This window comes from Epinephelus moara, chromosome 13, assembly GCF_006386435.1.
Source record: "Epinephelus moara isolate mb chromosome 13, YSFRI_EMoa_1.0, whole genome shotgun sequence".
Taxonomy (NCBI): Eukaryota; Metazoa; Chordata; class Actinopteri; order Perciformes; family Serranidae; genus Epinephelus; species Epinephelus moara.
Window position 1 is genome coordinate 16,698,353 of NC_065518.1, and position 21,342 is coordinate 16,719,694.

At 39.4% G+C, this 21,342-nt stretch overlaps 1 protein-coding gene across 1 annotated transcript in view; it reads left to right on the forward strand.

The window, feature by feature from the left end:
- The window catches only part of LOC126400140 (zinc finger protein 385C-like), a 133,337-nt gene that overhangs the window by 105,610 nt on the left and 6,385 nt on the right, over positions 1-21,342 (forward strand). The window contains exons 3-5 of the mRNA XM_050060649.1: positions 6,959-7,113; positions 9,047-9,154; positions 18,792-18,969. Coding sequence (XP_049916606.1) covers positions 6,959-7,113; positions 9,047-9,154; positions 18,792-18,969 — 441 coding nt within the window. The remainder of the gene's footprint in view (positions 1-6,958; positions 7,114-9,046; positions 9,155-18,791; positions 18,970-21,342) is intronic.

Genomic DNA, 21,342 nt, shown 5'->3' on the forward strand with positions numbered 1-21,342 from the left:
GCATAACAGTGATATGATGTACCTGTGAACTGGCTAATAATGCGACCTAGTAAAAGCAAGTTTAAAGCAAATAATATAGGACCTAAGACAGAGCCCTGAGGTACACCACAGGAACGAGCAGCAGTATCAGAGCTGAAAGGACCAAGAGAGACAGAGAAACTTCTTTTTGAAAGTAGGAGCGAAATTACTCAAGGGCACTCCCAGAGACACCCACCCACTGTCTGAGCCTTTCAATCATGATACTGTGATCCACAGTATCGAAAGCTGCACTAAGATCCAACACCACCAAAACAGAACATCTACCCACATCACTGCTGCAAAGCAGTTATTCAACTTATTAGTTATGTGTTATAAAAAATATAAAAAAAAATGTGTAAATCCTTATGTGCACTTTTGGCTGCAACCAGCAGAGGGTTCAGTGAGCCCCCTGAACCAACGCAAACTGCGCCTGTGTTATTAGAGTTTAGTTCAAAACACTACCTACGTACAATTTCACAGCTGCTAGCATGCCTGTAGACTCTTCGTCTGATTTCCAAAATATATTATCATATTTCACTTCCATATAAGGCTTCTGCTTGGATTAGCTTGAATCAGATTTAAAACTAATTCTGGCAGGCTTTGGATGAACTGACTGCCAGAAAAAAGTACCCTGAGGCATTTGTAGCTGCAGGCAATGATAAAACGAGACACACTGTGGTTTGTTACATCCACTGCTCTATTCGTTGTTGCCTATAGTAAACACCGGCTCACCTGCACGGAACAACATGTTTGATCTCTCTCATAACCTTTTCTTATGTGACTCCTAAAATCATGTGCCAGCATTAAGTGTTCCCTCTGCAGATACAGTTTCTTTGAGCATGCTTTGAATCTGCAAATGTTGTTTTTCTTTTCCCTTCCGCTTCTTCTGTTATGTCTCTCAGCTCCGCTCAGGCTTTAAGAAGCATGCTGAATAAGGGACCAGATTAGTAAAATCATGTTAATGCTCAAGGACTTTCAAACCTGCTTTATCCCCAGAGATAAAACCTCAAATCCAGAGGTGAAAAAAGCAGAAAATTGGGGAAAATTGCTTTCTTGTTGGTGCGCTTTTCAGTGCTGTGAAGTAACATAATTAGACTCCAGCACTGAGACGGACTGTAATTACTCTTTGCAGTATTTAAAAGAAAAACAAAGCACTTTATGATAATCTATGTTTGATGCTATATGCTACAAGACTCTCTTCAGATATCTCCTCACATATCTTTCCTAAATCCAAACTTAGTGAGTCATCGCTCTTCATCCTCCAGCCGTCATCTGGTATGTTAATACTTCTGGCTTCATCAGTCAATTTCATTCAGTTTTTCTATGCAGAGGGCTCCTCCTACCAGCCAGTGCTCCCTTCAGCTGTCTCATCAAACTCCTCTTGACATTTTCCGTCACGCAAAGGCCAGACCTCCCTCCACCCTCAGTTACCACAGATTTTAAATCAAGTCAAGCGCTGTCTTTCAGTTGGAGGAAAAACACTCGATATTGTATTATACAGGAAGAAAAGACTGCTACTTGCAATGATTTCTCATCCCACATTTTGTTGCTGCTTTTACCTCAAAAATATTTCATAAAATATTAACGAGGAGTTCACTTCACCATCAACTTTGAGCAGTTTCCTTTCTGTAGATAATCGGCTGTGGAAAACGAGTTTTGAAGTCAAGTTATAATCACTCAGACATTCAAGAAACACAATACATCTGTAGTGCTTTGTTGTGCTATCTGCACCAGTGTTGTAGTCAAGACCACCTTTACCAAGACCAACTCAAGACTATGACTAGACTAGTATGAGTCCCGCACTGCATGACAAAAAAAGTGGAACATACAAACCATAGGTACTCCTCAAATTGATCTAAAGAATCCACGTTTCTATAAAAACACACAGAAAACAAATAAAGATTCCTCTTAATTCACCCCTTTCATCATCATTTTTTAATTTAATTTAGTTTTATATACTTTATTAATCCCCGAGGGGAAATTCAATTTTTCACCCTGTTTGTCAATTACACACAGGTCCGAACACACACATGCACAAACTGGACCTATACATGCACTAAGTGGAGAGATGTCAGAGTGGGCTGTCCATGACAGGCGCTCTGAGTGGTTGGGGGGTTCGGTGCCTTGCTCAGGGGCACCTTGGCAGTAGTGGTTGGGGGGTTCGGTGCCTTGCTCAGGGGCACCTTGGCAGTGCCCAGGAGGTGAACTGGCAACTCCAGCTACCAGTCCACGCTCCATATTTTGGACCGGACGGGGACTTGAACAGGCGACCCTCTGGTTCCCAACCCAAGTCTCTATGGACTGAGCTACTGCTGCCCCGTATGTGTCATACCTCTTTTCCAACATGGAACTGGTTCCGTCCTGGTCCTAAATTTGAACCATTTAGAGCATTTTGACCAAAAATAAATTGGTTCAGAACTGGAAAAAATGGTTCTCAGCTGAAACCAAAAAATATCAGGTTGTCCTTGACCTGAAGTGCGAACTGTGACGACACCACTGGGCGTGCCATAATCTATAGGTTGGAATGAGAGGATGGAGAATCCAACATTGGGAAAGTTGAGCGAGAGATTGTCAGACAATAAGAGAGTGTGCTGTGGACTCATTGATGGTTGGTTCATGCTTGTTTTTTGGGTAAAAACAAATATCGTAATAACAGAACAAAAGTTTGCAGGTAGTCGATGAAATCCATGATTTTGCTACTAGTGTTTACTTCTGTTGTACATTGTGCAGCACCCTCCATTGATGACACAGCCTTGATAACAACGGTTCTGCACAAAACTGGTGGAAACGTGGGCTTGTTTGCTAGATAACACCAAAGTTCAAGAACCAGAGCTAACCTGCCAGTCAGGGTTTATTGCACCAACTTGGCCCGTTATGAGAGCCAATCCACCCTGCCCAACCTGTAAACATATGTGTTAATGGCCTGATTCAACCCGTAAACCAGAGCTGAAAATTTCTGGTAATGAACATTGCTAATAACAGCCGTGCATATTCAACGGATTCACTGTGGACAGAGAAGCACTTGCTTGCTGTTATGATACTGTGTTAGGCCTGCATATTTGCAAAGGAGAATATTTTTATTAGATATTATGACTGCAGAGATTTAAATATGTCAGACTTCAACAGATTTTCCTGGTCAAAAGCCAAATAACAGAGGGCCTGAGCACAGCAGCTGATGATAAAGCTGCTTGCTGTGTAAGAGAAAGAGACTGAGAGAGGGTAAGAGAGGGTGGAAGGTGGACTATTGCACATGTTTCTGTAGGTTATTAATAACTTACTCAGAACACTGTTTGGTCACTTGATGAACTGCCCGAAACCCATATTTCTTTTTCTGACAATCTCACTCGAACCACCCAGCAGACTGTGGTTGGACCTGTGTATCAGTATGTATTTTTAAGTGTACCATGAGAAATGTCTTGATAAAAAAAAATCAAAAGGCATTACAGAGGTTAATGTTATGTGGGGGATTTTTCCTCTGATGTCTATTAGCAAATACAACCAAATACTGATTAACTGGCATCAACCTCACCATCTTTAGTCAATGCTCCTTTTTTATTTTGCACAGGAAATTTATTGATATCCCCACAGTTGTGGCCTTGATCAGTCTTGAAATACAATCCAGAGTCTACTTTGTCTGAGACCAAGACAAGGCCGAGTAAAATTATGGTCAAGTCTGAGACATAACTTAGACCTTCAAACAGTGGTGTTGAGACCAAGACCGGTCTCAAGTACTACAACACTGGCATGCACAAACAACATGAAGGCAGAAAATAAATCCCTTATTTATAGTTATGGTTATAATTTGAAATTACATGTGGAAAATCTGTCAAGAACCTCTTTTTTTTGTACTCTACAAGCTCAAGCTTCTAGTGTCACTTCTTTATATCTGAATCTACATGAAAAACAAAACAGCAATTTCTCCAATGTTACAATTTCTATTGCCAAATATCTTAAAGATATTTAAAGGAACTGTCATTGAAAAATTCAGTTCTCACCTGTTGTACACAACAATGCTTAAATTTAAACAAACGTTCACATGTTCACGATTCATTGCTGCTGTATTCTGTCATTTACACATGACCTTCTAACATAAAAAACCTCAGGACTTTCAACATACAGGCATTACAATAATCACCATGCTTATGTAAGACACTGTGAATTTTAATGTGAGCGCACTAATGTTTACTTTGGGTCTAGACAAAGGTCAGTGCCATGCTGCTCTTTGAAGCAAGAGCCGTCTGAAAGCATTTAGGCCAACCAAAATTAAGCAGGATGAGATGAGAGGTCATGTGGAAAGAGATTCAAAGCAAAAATGTGGATGTTAAAATTGCTGCAGGGCTCATCAAAACAAACACTTCATAGGTAAAGTAATATATGCAGAAAGACAGGAAATGGGTAAGCAACAAAAAGCCAGCAGTTGGATATATCTTAAGTAAAAAATGTGTTTTTCTCATGATTATGTTCCTTGAAATGTTGACCTTGACTATACTGATTTGTATCTGTGTGAAGTTTATCACCAGAGAGGTGTTTGCGCATTCCTCCACTGAAGGTAGCGATGTCTGTGCATTTTAGATGTAAACCAAACCCTGGAACTTTGATCCACTATCTACCAAAAACCCCATCGTAGCAGATACTACTGTAGATTTTACAACCACTAACACAGTGTCGGCCAACTCATTCTCAGCCACTGCCAGTTAGCTTACGAGCTAACAAACAACATAAACAAATAAAAGATGCTCACTACACTTACCACTCTGATACGTCTGCTAGTCGTTGATTTTGTTGCACACCAGACTCCTCGACTGAGTCTGTGTCTGACTGAGGCTCAAACATGTATGGCTGAATCAGATGTTTTCCTCTGATGCTAACAAGATGCTAACGCCATTGTGATATGCACTGCTCTTTTACTGGTCAACCACGCGCTGAAGAAAGCAAAACGTTCTGCAAGCAAATTTCTTTTGAGAGTTTTTCAAGCCTTCACGCCAGTGCCAGCCGTGGCCCAAGGCATTATGTTTTGGGGTTGTTCCTCTGTTCTTATGTATGTTTGTACCATTCTTTTGAGCATGATATCTCAAGAATGCCTTAAAGGGATTTTCTTCAAATTTGGCACAAACGTCAACTTGAACTTGAGGATGAAGTGATTAGATTTTGGTGGTTAAAGGTCTCTATGACCTTGCATCCTTCTCATTCTTTAAAACACATTTGAGAATTTCCTCAAATTTAGCACAAACGTCCACTGGGAGTCAAGGATGAACTGTTCAGAAGTTGGTGGTCTGATGTCAATATGATCTCACAAAACATGTTTTGGCCATTACTCAATAAGTCCCTTAATTCTGATTGACTGTCTTCTGCTGTAGTTCTCCTGATACTGTAGCCTTTCGCTGAGTTTTGCGATGGTGTCAGTCATTTTGGCCACTGTGCTATTAAGCCTGGCGTTATCGTCCTCCAGCTGAGAGATTCTCTGTTCTGTCTCATCAGTGCTGCTTGAAAGCACGGCCACGTCAGCTTTGAGAGAATCCACCAAACCTTTTACGTCAGCTACGTCCCTGATTACCTTGTCGATTTTTGTTTCCAGGTTGCGATTGATGTTGAGAAACCCGCACAGCACTGGGTTATCCTCCTCATCTTTGTTGTGTGCTAGCAGCTGGGTTGCTAGTGCTACTATTAGCAGTGTCAGCTAGTTTGTCCAAATGCAACATTTTTGTACTAGGATTGTTGAAGTTTCCGTAGTTGCCTATTCATGTGTGCACCTCTCTTGGACAGGCTTTGTTTTATAGTTCAGTTATGAAGATTGGCTAGATATAACAATGTTTAACCATACGGAGCAGCAGCTTGCCTGTTTAGCTGTTACCCATGGCGCATCGCCACCAGAAGTCCTTTGTTACTCAATAATTCATACACTAATTATGATGAAATTTTGCACAAATGTCTGATAGAATATAATGAAGAAGTGTTGACATTTTGTATCCGAAAGGTTAAAGATCAGCTTCACTTTGACGTTGGCGGTAATTATTCGTCATAGGGGGAGACGTTTGGTCAGGTACTCAGGTACTGATTCAGGGTTGGAAATTAGCACCAGCCACCAGCCAAATGCAAGTGGCTGCTAAATTTGCTTCATTCACCAGCCTAAAAAAGAACAATGGTAATCTATTGAGTGGCTGGTCGATTTTGGAATCCACCAGCCACATTGGCAGGTGAACAACAAAGTTAATTTCCAACCCTGTGCCGATTGCTTTGATCATCTTTGCTAGCAGGTTGAAGATGTGCGTGAAGCTTTCGTCTTTTAGAAAGTGTAGCGTCTTTGCAACAACACCCATATATGAGGTATCAACTCACGGCTACATATGAGTCTGGACAGATCTGGATGTAAACTGTGACTGCAATTTGACCAATTCATGGTGTCTTACAACCCAGAGGCAGGAATTGTAGTTTCTAACTTGTATGTGGGAAAACCACATTAAATAAAATATTAGTAAAACGTGTGGAGGGGGACTTTCAATAAAAATGAAGTAAATTGGTCACCTTAGGCCTTAAAACAACCTTGCAGTCCTTTTGCCTGACCACTTTGTAGCATCTGAGGAAGAACGAAACCAGACAATTACACTCTAGTGCTGCGTTTAAAGGCCAGATCCATTTGTCAGGATAAACTATGGACTTGTAGAGCAGGAAAAGGCCACACAAAGCCTCTCATCATTTATCCCCCGCTATTACTGAAGTCATTAAATCTTTACTGAGTGAATCATTCACTGTGGGAATGGGTCTTGATCTAATATGCTGTGTGCTAAAGTCTGTCTTTATCCTTGTGAGTGTGTGAGGATGTGCAGTTTTAAATGAAACAGGGTGAAATGTGTCTCTACAAATGCATTTGAGATAGAGGATTAAGCGAGAAAATGGTTGTCACAATGATGTGTTTTCTCAAATGTGATCACCCCTGCTGTAGGTGCCCTCTCCCAGAGCCAAGTCCACCCACTCCTGGGCTCCCTGCCTCTGCCAGGTCGACCCCTACAGCCGCAGACTCATGCCCAGCTGGAGCACTTCCTGCCGCTCAGGGTCAACAGCTCCTCGCCACTCAGCCTCTTCCCCAATTTCAGCACGGTAGGATACAATACCACATTTCTCGCAAACACTCATCACGTATGAGGCTATAGTGATTCAGTCCCAAACAGAACCTCCAAATTCAAGAAAAGATTGAAGAGCATTTTGGTTGCATCAAACTGAACTTCAGTGGGGTGCCCCTGTGGCGTGCTACTCCCCTTGTTTCCTGTCATCTCTTTGCTGTCATTACTAAGAAGAATGCTAAAAGAAAATATAAATAAATATGAAAAAGACTAGTAATATGGTCTGAGATTAAAATATTTTAATCCTAGCCTCAATTTATTTATAAAAAGAAATCTATTAAAGGAAAGCTCTGAAGCGGAACTATTAAACTGTGAAGCGTGTCTCACATAAACAGCTTTATTTTGCATGGAATGCGCATTTAGTAGCCGTGTTATATAGGAAAATATTAATAGACTCATAAATATAACTTGGCTCCGATCAGGGGGTAAAAATATGATTGAGACATCCCCAATATAACACTTCTCTCTTTCTCACACACACACATATGTTTGGTCTGGCTCTAAATGATAAAGCAGCACTTCCATAGTCACATTTAGCTTTAACCCTTCATGAGACAAGTCAGAGGAATGCGCTAAATGTATCAGGCATGTGGGCGGCTGGGAAAAGATTCCTGTCTGACACCTGATGCTAAAAATACGACTCAACTATCACTATAGGAATTAAAAATATCAAGTGAGGACAAAGGTTATTTAAAATGTGTGAATTCAACAGTGTAATTTCCTTTTTCCTTCCCTCATTTATTCTGACAAATATAAACACTGTAAATGTCTAATATTTTAAAAGACATAGCATGATGTAGCATCCATGTCTGACTCATGTAGATTAGATCTTGAAGTCAAACTGATCTCCCTTCACCTTCATGTTCACACACTCGTTTTGATGTGATATATTATTTAATTTTTAAAAATCTCATGTACAGGTTGTTCATCCGAAAACAGTTTTTTGTCTTTTAACAAACATTTTAGGCAAAGTGTCGCCTGTCACAGCACCTGTTAGGACATGTTTTAACCTGGTGTGTGTACCCTAATGGTCTCATTAATTAAATATTGTCGTGTTGTTTCCAGTGGAGCAGCATAGACTTTTATCTTCCCTTTATCTTTGATTAGAAGGCCCTGGGATTTTTAAAAATGTAATAATATATCATATTCTATAAAAACGAGTGTGTGAACATGAAGGTGAAGGGAGATTAGTTTGACTTTAAGATCTAGTCTACATAAGTCAAACATGGATGCTACATCAAGTTTTTAAAGAATTAGACAGTGTATTTTTCAGAATAAATTAAGGAAAGAAAAAGGAGAGATGCACGCTTCCTTTTGCGCAGTGATACTGTTGGAGGGTGTATTTTGGTAGAAAGGAAATAGTTCCTACATGAAACTGCTCACAACAAGGTCTGTGGATTATCTTGAGTAACCAGGTCATGACTTCTGGAAAGAGACATTGCTGTTGAGTTTTTCAAATGTAGCTTTTGGCACTACAAGCACCACAAGCAAAGTGCCAACACCTACGCCAATATCTCCAACATTTGGCAACCTACACCAAAGCAATCTAGATTGATAAAAAGCATTACATGTAAGAGTTAAAATATGTATTTTTGATTTTGGTGGTGAACTGTCCTTTTAAAGAAACTACCTTAAAACTGGCGGAAAAAAATATGAGTTAAATATTATGACAAATTCTTTTATGGTATTGTTGCCTATAATTGACAGGGACAACGAAAAAGTGACAGGAAATTAGGATGGTAGTCCCACAATAGTGTAGAGAGGAGGGATGATGTGCATCGGAGAACCCAAAGGCCTGACTTGAACTGGGGAAACTGCACTTGCACTTCTCTCTGAAACCTAAAGGTATCACCAACTTGAAACAGGACATTCGTGTTCATCTATGTGTGTTTGTATGTTTCACCTCGCAGATGGACCCAGTGCAGAAGGCAGTGATCAACCACACTTTTGGTGTGGCTCCACCCAAGAAGAAACCCATCATCTCCTGTAACATCTGTCACCTGCGCTTCAACTCCACTGTGAGTCAGACACTCGTTCAGTCCTTTCCGCTGATAATGCAGAGGAAAACGTTTTGGTTTCTTCCCTTGAGCCTTCTTTGTGCTTTCATCTGATAAAACCAAAGTCCAGAAACAGGTCTGGATTTCTTTTTAATTCACTGCTGGAAGGTGGGGAAAACACCTTTGACCTCAATCTGCGGTGCATTTTTATATGCTAAAGTGTTGAATCAATATTATCTTACTTCACCCTCTGACCCTCCTGATGTTTGCTGAAAGTCAGCTTTTCTAAACAACACTCATACTTTAAAGGTTCTGTATGTAACTTTATACTAGTGGGTAGGGGTGTAACGGTACACAAAAATCACAGTTTGGTTCGTACCTCGGTACACAAGTAACGGTTCGTTTTTTTTCGGTACAGTAATGAAAAAAATAGACAACTATTAAATATCTTTTACTTATTGGTACCCTTATTAAAATGAACCACCACAACAGTTAACTCTTTTTACACAATTTTTGAATGAAACAAATATATATAAAATCCTGCTTTTTCACATTGTTTGAATGAAAATAGAAATATAAAAGTGAAAAATAAAATCCTCAAATAAAATAAAAAGTATAGTGCAGCTGGTCAGCTTTAAAGCCTGCTCAGATTCGGTTTTACTGGGAACTTACTTAGCTTTCCCACTTTGTTAAAGTGCAGTAAACAAAACATGCTTCAATATCTAAAGTGCAGCTTAAACAATTTTACTCAACTCCAATGGCGTTGGTTATTTAGCGCGATCAGAATGGTCAGGGAAACGCTCTTTCTTTTTAAACGATGACGATATCGTAGTTTGCACCAGATTGCTTTTTCTAGTCATGCCGGTTAACGTTCAAACTCTGGTGATGTTGCTTTAGATGTGTTAGCATGTTAGACGTGTTTCCAAGTACATACCCGACCGCTGTTCTGCAGTGTCGGCACACTGCTTTTGTCTTGTCCACTTGTTTATTTCCATCTTCGTATTTTACCCTGAAACCAAAGTGTTCCCGAATGGAGGACTTAAGGTTTGCAGGTGGGTCTTCAGGTTCGTCAGGCTCACTTGCCATGTTGTCAAAATGCGAGAATGCGCTGCACAAAGTGAAGGCGGAGATTTACGGTCGGACTCGGTCCGTCACTCAATTATGTCAGTCGGGGAACTAGATATTTTAAATGGTTCGGCTCGCAAAAACGGAATTAAAATAAAACATAATAAAATAAAATAATGTCCTGCGCCCAATAATTCGGTACAGGGTCGTGCCGAACCGAAAGTCGCGTACCCAATGGTTCGACACAAATACATGTACCGTTATGGCCCTACTAGTGGGTGAACAAGTGATAACTTAATTCAAAAACTGAGACCTTCCCAGACTTTCTCTGTCGCCTCTAGCAGCCTGTGGACTGACTTCTATGTAAAGGAAAGGAAAATCCAAAGGATGTGACGTTATGCGTGTTCCCGAGTGCCTTGCCTCTCTTTAGTTCATTACAGCGCTAACAGTGTGCAACAGTAGCTAATGTTAGCTAAGAAATGAAGTCTGCTAACGCTGACAAATGAGCAGCACCCACCACAACAGAGTCCACACATGCTACACATTTTGCAGCGGTGGCCTGGTGGAGACGGACCTTCACGTAGCACCCTGTAGCAACTCAAATTGGGATTCTGGGCCACCCTCTCAACCACCTCACTTTGATGCTGTTAGACCCACTGGCCACCAGCCCGCTGTACGCCAGGGCTCGGGTTTCCGCTCGCTAAATTCAAGTTGCTACAGCGGCTAAGGTCTGAGCTGCTGTCCACTCCTGTCCCGGGGTAGTAACGTTAGTATCCTAGCGGTGGGGAGTGAGGAGGAGAGTCGGCGGTTTGTGCTAGCTAGCTAATTCTTGTTTCATTTTTGGTTTGATAAACATTAAATCCATCAAATTCAGTGGTCCATATCATAATTTCAGTGCCTCACCATGCTGAAACAAAATCCTAAAATTAGAGGAAGCATTGACATGTGAAATATATTGTGATATCGTGCTTAGCTAACGTTAGTTTGCTTGCTAACGAGAATGAATTGTTAGCTAGCTAAGGTAGCAAAATATTTGGGTGATAAATGTCATTAATTCATCCAGACTCCAGGGCTGATCTGGCTGGCGCACGCTTGCTGGAGGGATTACATATCTCATCTGGCCTGGGAACGTCTTGGGGTCCCCCAGGAGGAGCTTGAAAGTGTTGCTGGGGAGAGGGACATCTGGGGTGCTTTGCTCGGCCTGCTGACCCACGACCCGGCCCCAGATAAGCGGATGAAAATGGATGGATGGATTACAGATAGTAACTTTATTCTAAATATGATTGTAATTTATTTTCCAGCCTTCTATGAACATTATGACTGTCAAACACAGTCAGTCTCTTGTTTGTCATGGTTTTGGACGATGCCCCATGCTTGCTCATGGCTTCAGAGTTCAAGCACTGGTGGTCAAGCAACAAGATGCTGACCGCCGTTCACTTAACAGCCTCAGAGAGAGGTGTCATTAATGACAGGGATTTTCTGAAAAAGTTACATACAGAACCTTTAAAACTTGACCAACTTCCTTATGAATTGTCATTTAAAGCTCATCTTTGGATTAATTTCGCAGCCAGCTAAGCGTCCTCTTATTTGCAACACATTTAATATTTTGCATCCCATTTGTCCAAAAACAGCCTTGAAGCAGGCTTTTCTTCTTATCAGTCCGATCAGTATATCTCTGCAGCTTCCATTCTTTTAAAATCCGCCAGTGGGTTCTTAAAAGGAAACCAGTCAGCTAGTTCTGTTGCTTTTTTTCCTCCTTATCACAACTCCCTATTCATATTCATTTGGCTCCTATTCCTATGGAGTTCGTTTATACATATTTGCATTTATATTGTCAGGAGGAACCTGGTGGAATGACAATGATTCCTCTTTGTGTGAATTGTGAAACTTGAAGGAAGTAGGACACTGGCACGAGCACATTACGCTACCCTTACTTCCTCATCTGTCTCTTTGTCTCTTTGCTCTGTACCTTTGGACACAGTGATGCTGTAAGGAGTCTGTTTTCTAGCTAACAGGCTCTCTCCTCCTCCCTCTGTGTTACCTGCAGCTGAGCTGAGGGTGCTGGTTGACCCAGGAGTTGGATGCCAGGTTGCAGGCAGGTACCAGGTCACAACAGGGGGCTGCACCGAGCGGCTGGAATTTGCTAGTGACATATTTTATACTCACTGCTTGTGTAGTACATAAAGTAGGTTTCATGTTCACAGTCACTTGTGTTTATTTTCTATATTGGACATGCAGCCTCAGCGCAAGTTCAAAACAACTATGAGTCATTGTTTGATACATCGTCAAATGGTATGTCTTATCTTACCAACAGTCCAAAAATCTAAAGCTTTTCAGTTTATCATGTATGGCAAAAAAAAGTATCAAATTCTAACATTTAAGAAGCATCAAACCAGCATATGTTCGGCTTTTTTGCTTTAAAAAAAAAGACTAAAACAGTTATTTGATGATCAGAATAGTTGCAGATTCTGGCCATTGATTAATTGATTAATTGATTAATTGTGGACTGATTGTTGCAGCTGGAACCAAACCTAACATGACTGAGTGGTTATTCAAAACATTTACCTTGTTATCATTGCTATAATGAAGGTAGAGGACCATACATTAGTACTAAACAAACGACTGGATTTGTCTCTTGGCAAAGATGAGTGATTTAATCCTAAATGTTAATATGAAATTATAGAATTTCAAAGAAAGATTAGTTAGTCCTGTCATTTCGCATAGGTGGCCCCCGGGCTTAGCTAGTTGAGTATCTCTGCCATAAGTCATTAGGACCAAATTCATTAGGATTAAATCTTTGAGGACCATGAATATCTGGATGAAAATCCTGAGGTTTCTACAATTTTTTTCCCTGTTAAAGGGTTTTTTGGGGGAGTTTTTTCCTATTCGCTGAGAGGGTCCAAGGACAGAAGGATGTTGTATGCTGTAAAGCCCTCTGAGGCAAATTGTGATTTGTGATATTGGGCTTTATTAAATTGAATTGAGAGACAATTCAAAGCTATCAGGATATTACAGTTTGGACCAAAAGTGGTTAACAAACAGACCTGCATCCCAGGAGCTTAAACCCACATAAACAGAGATAGTTTCCAAAATGTAATGATGAATTTAACAATAAATTCAATGCTTTAAATTTTTAAGCATTTTTCTGTTGTTATAGCGCCACCCAGTTGCCATTTAGAGTTACATTTTTCCAGTCACCTTGAGGTGTCCTGTTCTACATATCTACCAAGTTTAGTAAAAATCGATTTGGCGGTTAGGCCTAGATAAGAAATTAGCTCTCTAGCGCCCCCATTTTGTTTTATCGGGTCAATAATGGAGGGGTCCCCTCAGATTATGTGTGGTCATATGCCTACAAAGTTTCGTGGTGATCGGTGAAACCCTTGAGATGTTATACACCTTTATGTGATGAGCCACGCCCTCCGCAATATTCATTGCCTTATAGAAGCTCAGTTTTAGTAAGTTTTCCAACTTTTGCCAAGAGGGAACTTCATGCAGATCGGTCAAACGTCCTAGGAAGAGATCGATTTTAAGTGTTTTTCAAAGAAATTCAAAATGGCGGAAAATCTATATAACCGGAAGTTATGGGTTTTTGAGGCACTTTTGTTCCTCATGAGGAGAGGCATCTCTGTGCAAAGTTTCATGTCTCTGCGACATATGGGCACGAGATATGCCCATTCAAAGTTTGCAATTTCACTCAGTTGCTATAGCGCCCCCCTTTGGCCAATTGATGCAATATTGCTTCATTCGCATCCTCCCATGACCCTCTACCACTGTGCCACATTTCACATGGATTGACCAAGTCAGTGAGGAGAAAAACGTGGAACAGACACACAGACAGAGTTTTCATCATTATATGGTAAGATATAGTAAGATAAACAATAATGGATAAAATATATGAACATGTATGAACATGCACACCGATTATAGTCGGCAAAATACAAAGAGCAGGTATAAGAACACTGCAAACCTGGATTAGTTGATTGTACTTAAAATATTTAAGGCAAGTGATTGCCCTTAAAATAATTAAGTAATCAATCAAAGATGATTTACTTGAGTGAAATGCTAATAGGATTGCAAGTGAGAAATTAAGTTCAGTACACTTAAAGCCTAAAAATGTGTATGTTGTACCACCGAGATCCAAACCAACGATGTGAGGCAATCATTTGTTTTCTTGTGAATTAAGCCAATCAGATGCTGGAAAAATGCTGCTGACGATGGTGTGCAATTAGGGCCAAAAATTGATGCATTTTAGTCTGTTCAACTCAAAAATGTTAGTGTTGCCCTCATTATAGTAAAATACAATAAGATTGATTGCGTAATGCGATAAAACTCAGTATTCTAAGTAATTCTTACTCACACTGTTGAAGTAGGAGCAACTTTAGGACTAACTGTACAACTAATGGCAATAGCAGGATGTTATATAAAGAATACATTATATTTAGTTGCTCATTAAATTAAATAATTACAGTAATTTTTGCTTCTTCAGTAGAGTGCTTTATTGTGTTGAGCCTGGACTAAGAAATGGAAACCTGGAGCTGTTTGTTCAGTATGAAGACAAAGATGGCTGGCTGTGAAAATGATATCTACTGTATATATTACATAATCAGTGTGCATAAAAAAAGGAATAGACTTTTCAAATTATTCCTTTAAGGCTGCTAAACTCCCTGAAAAAGCATGAAAGATTCAAGCCTGAGGGATCACACGTTACATTTTAATTTTGCTGCCCTTTTGTGGAGGACAGTCGGTGCTCCCTGTGTATGAAGAGTTTGGGCATCAGTGGTGTGTGAATGCATAATGCTGCTTGAATCAAGGTCAGCGGGGGCCAAGCAGTCCTGACAGGCTCTTTCAGGTGTCTCTAACAGAGGATCTTGGGACACTTACTCCACATATTAATCTCTATTTAAGTTCCTATGGTGGAACATAGTGAACTCATACTACACTGGCATGCCAGATAGTATGGTAGTATGCAAATGGAAGCAGAATCATCCCTCTGACTCAGTTGGAGATCACGCTGAATGGTTAGTGTGCGCTGACATTCAACGTAGCCAAAGGGGTCGTTCACCCTTTGCTCAGCCCTGTATCCCCCCGCCGCACACTTTGACCCACAGTGGTGCCCTTTCTGTTTGTGTAGCAGCCCAAGCTTTATGCAAAGTGTTGATGGGGAGACTTGTACCCCTCACAGTCACTGAAAGATCACCTCTGCACACTGAGCTCAGAGGCTGGACTGTGTACAGTGTGTGCCTGGAAACTGGATAATTTGAGCCTTCACAAATTATCTAACTGCCTCATGTGAAGCTGGATACTTGGAGCCTTGTTCGCTTGTTTCAAACTCAGACTCTTTGTTGATTTAGGGAGTGCACTTGTGTCTTTGGTATACAGAAAGGCACTAGTGTTGCAAAAATGTATGCTCTCAAAGGATGAGGCTGGTTATGTTTTATGTTTTTCTTATTGTTGGTGGATCCCATGAAAAGAACAAGTCCGTCCAACTTCCCTTCCCTGTCTGTGTTACTCAGGCCCATTCATCCCTGTGTAAATATTTTAAAATGTGTCACAAATAGTGTATAATTTCATTTTTAAAGGGATAAACTACTGGTTCAACTAAAGAAAATTAAGGTAACAATGTGCATGCATCTTTTTAAGTAGTTCCAACTCTGGTATTATTGAATAAATCCTATGAGTCTTTTATAATTTGACAAACTCAATCAGAATCAGTTAAGTACAAACAACATGATATGCTTTGACCTTGAAAAGCTTAATTAAGTTGAACCAACTTAATATTTATCCAAAGGTTGTGGTGATATTTAGCGGTAAAATTATTTTATTTAAGACATTCTAACTACTTATTTTAATTCAATGCTACTCAAAAATATAAAAAAAAAATTGTTTTTTATTTTGACCAACTTCTCAAAATAAGTTGTTAACTGACTAAAACATGTTAATAAAACAAACATTAGCACAAAGCATTATCCACTAACCCCATAAATCATTTTTTTGAGAGACATTTTTAGCATTTTACTAAACTATTTTCAGTGGTGGATTAACATACATTTGGTGCTCCAGTGAGTATTTACAGCATCATGGTGTAAAAAATAAAAAAAACTCAAGTCCTTGCGTTCAAGTCCCAAGTCAAGACAAATTTAAATTTTAAGTCATAAACAAGTCATATCACATGTAATGTCATTTTAACATCAACATTAAATTTACAAAAAATCATGAAACCTTTTTAAAATTTGTATTTATTTGTTAAAACAAGTTTGTTGGAAGTTGTCGCATCTTTATGTATAATTTTGAATCCGCATGTTTTGTATATTGCAATCCGTTTTGTTTACCACTGCACAGTTTTCACAATAATCCATGGTATCATTTTTTTCTAACTAGTGCTTAGTAAAGTAAAGTTAGTACTTCATGGCTCTCTCCTGCAACATTGACTGGATGTTGGGTTAGTTCAAACAAAGTGAATCTGGGGAATTAAGTGTCGACTTGCTGGGGGGGAATGAATAGCGTTAATCTTAGCTCATTAAGGAATTAAAGGGGAATTAAGTGATTCATGGCGCCATTTTTAAATAATATTTTTTCATTTATTTTCAATTATAAGGCTCAAGTCCAAATAAAATCATAAGTCATCTGTGTTAAAGCCAAAGTTGAAGTCTTTTTGGATTTTGTTTAAAGTCATCAATTGTGAGTTTATTTTAGTTTAGTTTATTTAAGAAGGGACAGTGCAAATTAATAATACAAATGGTATAAATATGCCAGAATTAGCCAAAAGGCTATTTTTCACTAGTAGTCCCTTGGCCAAGATGTTACACAGGGCTACCTAAAATACAACAAAGCCCAAAAAACAAACAATATCAATACACACAGGGCACACAGTTTAAAAGACATCTTTGAACACACTGACAAGAAATTAATTTAACATGTTTTTTTAGTCACAAGAATGTAATGATCATCAAATGTGTGATTTAGGCAAAGTTGGTGCAATATAAAAGGACATACAATTTTAATAGCAGTAGAAGCAGTAGTGACATATTTCCATATAGAACAGCATAGCAACACCAGCAGGACATATTGTTAGAAGCAGCAGAGAAGAGTTTAGTGCTTACATGTGTATTAATGTGTTTAGTTCTCTGATGTGAATAGACCAGGCTGACTGGATAAAAACACTTTTCCTCAATGGAATAGTAAAATCTCTTCTTATGGAACCCCCAGTGACACACATGAGTGAGTCAAGTCCACACCTCTGGTAAAATCGTTGGTCTTTTCATGGGATTTACTGACAATAAGAAAAGTACAGCGTATAACCAGACATATCCTTTATGACTTCTGCTTGTTCTGTATTGATGTCATGTACAGTTTGATCAAGCTGCTGAAGCTCTTTGAACCTTTTCACCTTCCGAGAGTGGGTTATAGGACTTTCCCACAGAGGACACTAACATACCACAGTAAAAAAAAAAAAAAAGCACACATGTAAATAATGAAATGAATGATAGCTGAATTCTGTGTTGCTGCCTCAGTTTCAGGGTACAGGTACTGTTCATGCCGGCTCACTGTCACGCTGTCATGACTTACTGCGGTAACTGAGTAGAACAGAGTCACTGTTAGTGTTATCTGTAACATCTGTGCTTTACCTACAGTGACAGTTCAAAGTGTCTGCTCTGACTAATATTTCTTCATCTGTGAAACAGTTAGAATTTTTATGAAGTACTGAATGACAAACAGATGGATTTAATCTAAGCATAAGATGTACAGTTTTAGGAAATATGACGAAAACAAAATACCGTAACCACCTCTCAGGTCTTTATCAGCAGATGGAGTCTGCTCATTTGTCATGGAGATGGCTCAGTCATCATGGAAAATGTTACTGAATATTAAACACAACAGCTACACAGGTCTGTTTTTTTGAAAAATATTGTTGTAGAATATGAGAAACAAAACAGGCAACAAAATGTTTTACTTCATTAGTGTTTGTTGTGTAAATCTAAGTCGTTAAAATGCATAGATTTGCTGTGTGGTATGGGAATATTTTAATGTGTTTGTGGATAACTAGATAAAATGTGTTATGTTTCACTATTGGTGCACTCTTACTCGCTGAATCTCCCTCTGTAGAGCACATTTTGCTTTGTCCACAGTCACTGTCGGATCCCAAATCTGCATGCATCTGTTGTCGCACAGCCACAAATGTGTTTCCCCTCACAGAGAAAGGCACAGAGGTCATTTTGTGTTGCAGAATAACAGACACGGACCATTTTGTGTCACAACGAATCAGTGGAAAGATGAGCTCACAGGACGGTCATGAGATGCCATGAGTCCGAATGATGCTCATTTGTGCACAACCGTGACGATGATGACGATCAAAATGGCTGTGTGGCTCTTCCTCCCAGTCAAATGCTCAATCGCATAATTTCTCCCCAACTCCACGGAAGCATGTGAAGCCACAGAGATGGAACAGATGGAAAGATTACAGTTTACTGATTTCATGCTGTCCTTCATTAATTTAATCATGTCAGTGATTCTGTTCATACACTGACTCTCTCCTCTGTTTGTTCTGCTGCTGTGTGTGTGTGTGTGTGTGTGTGTGGTTGTGTGTGATGGTCAGACCCAGGCTGAGGCCCACTACAAAGGTCACAAACATGCTCGCAAGCTGAAGGCCATGGAGTCCCAGAGGAACCGGCAGAAGAACGGACACAGTCCATCCGCAACAGGGAAAGACCGAGAGAGGGGGATGATGGGAGGAGGAACGGTGCCCACGGACTCGCATCTGAAACACATAACAGGTATAAATCTTTCTTTTTTTAAAGGCACCCCTCGCTCCATCCTCCGAGTAATTAGTGGTAATTGGAGAGACATAAGCACTAAGGCTTGGGTAGCTGCCACTCAGCTGGCTAATTACCAGCTATTACCTGTCCTGCTATCATTGGCTCTGTCAGATGAGTAATTACTCCCATCAAGCAAAGATGAGGAGCCTTAAAGCACTTAAAGGGGGATGCTATCTGAAGAGGGATGTAGCGGTGTGACTTTCTTTGAGTTTGATTTTTGGTTGTAAATCAACAGTGGCTCAACACAACTCCCACTTACAGTTCCTCATTCCTATTATGAAATATGTTTTCGCTTTGCTAATGGACATGTCAAAGGTTGGAGAAAATTATGAAAAGGGGCCCAAAAGTATGAGTCATTTGTGCCAAAATGTTTGCTTGTCAAAATCAGACTAAGCAGCAGGAGATTGAGAGAGTGGAGAGGTCAAGACAGGAAGGACCAGTCATGGAGGAGGCCTGTACTCATTGCCAGTAGCAAAGAATAGCACAACACATGCACAGAAATATCAGCAAAATATCTTTATATAAGCAAATATCAAGTTAGTTTCAGATGGAAATAGGCAGGCCTTTAGATTACAGGGACTTTAAAGGGTAACTCTGTTTTTTTCAACCCCGAACCTATTTCCCCATGTGTTTTATTCTACGTGACTAATGGAAACATCAGTTTTTAAAATTGGTCCGGTATTGACCAAGCAGGCTGCAGCTGGCATCTGTGAATCAGGCTGCAATGTAACCACATGGGGCAATTGTGCACTGTCAATTTACATCCACTGAAAGTGCTTGTTTTTGCTATTGACAGGCTCAGAGTATTCCTCTAAGTGTCTGACAACATTATGGAAAGGATCCCTACAGAGATAGACCTTTTTGTCATAGCCACAAAATCTTGATCGCCCAACCCACCAGACTCCATTTAAATAAATAGTAATTTTATCATCATAAAACACTCTTCATTCAGAGTTAACAGAAACAGAATAAAACTAACATACAGCAACATGGTTTGTCTTTCACTGATTCACCAATCACCAACTCTGGTTTGGTTGAAATAAACCCTTAATACTCCCAGTTAGATGTGAAAATATGCTGCCTGGATACATGCTTAAATTACTGTTTATTTAAATGGAATCTGGTGGGTTTGGTTATGGTGATTTTTGGGGCTGTTCCTGATAAACAAGAGGATCTTATTCTTTTCCAAAAAGGTTTATCTTTGTAGGGATTCTTTCCATAATGTTGTCAAACATTTTGACACACTCTGTCAGTCGAAAAACAGACACTTTAATACACGTATATTGATGGTGCACAAATGCCCCAAATGGTTACATTGCTGCCTGTTTTGGTTTTACTCAGTATTGGACCTATTTCAAAAATTGTTGTTCCCATTAGTCACTTAGACTCAAAAACATGAGACAATTAAGTCCAAATTGAAAAATACCAAAGTTTCCCGTTAACTTTCACAATTTCAGTTAATCGTTTAGTTTGTGAAATAAAAAAACAAAGTGGAAAAATGGCCATAGCATGTCAGAGAGCGAAAGGTAAATGTCTTCAAATATCCTGCAAATCTTTACAAAAATTGGACCCAGCAAATATTTGTCATTGTTGCTTGATGAAAATACCCAAATGATTAAAAGATTAGGGAAGTTGTTGCCAATTTCTTTTGTTTTTCTTCAGTTGATCAAATAATCGTTTGAGCTCTAAAGATGAGCCAAGTTTGAAAATGGCTTTGCGAGTTAATTTTGTGCCAAGTGCAGACAGAAGATGTGGTGCAACAACCCAAGTAGATCAGGCGTCCTTGGGCCAGGGGTGGATGTTGTGGTAAAACTTTGGATTATTCTTTTCTGTGTTTGTGTGTGAAGAAAATGAAACATTTCATTCTTTGTTTTTGTAATTGTTTATTTGTTGATTATTGAAAGTTTTTGGTGTTGCAAAATCAAAACAGTATACTTAACAGTTGCAAAAACAGAAATAGAAATACACTCACATGAGGAAAGAAAAAAAACAAGATGACCGATAGATCATGATATACAGTAGTATATATATATATGTAAAATATAGATGGATAAAAAAACAGGGCTAAAATAATAGTCATCATAATTTTGATATTAACATTCTGCAGTTGCTGTCTTTTAAATTAATATAATTACAGAGTGTTGAAGGGGAAATCTGTTAAATATGGAAGAAAGAAAGAAAAGAAATGAGAAAAAAAATGGGATTTTAAAGTTAAAATAAGGATATATGTCTGAGAACCAGGTCCCCTCAAGTCTGAATTATAAACCTGAGGGCCACCAATTTTATATTCCACTTTATCCAACCTTTATGTGCATGGTTCACTGCAATTAT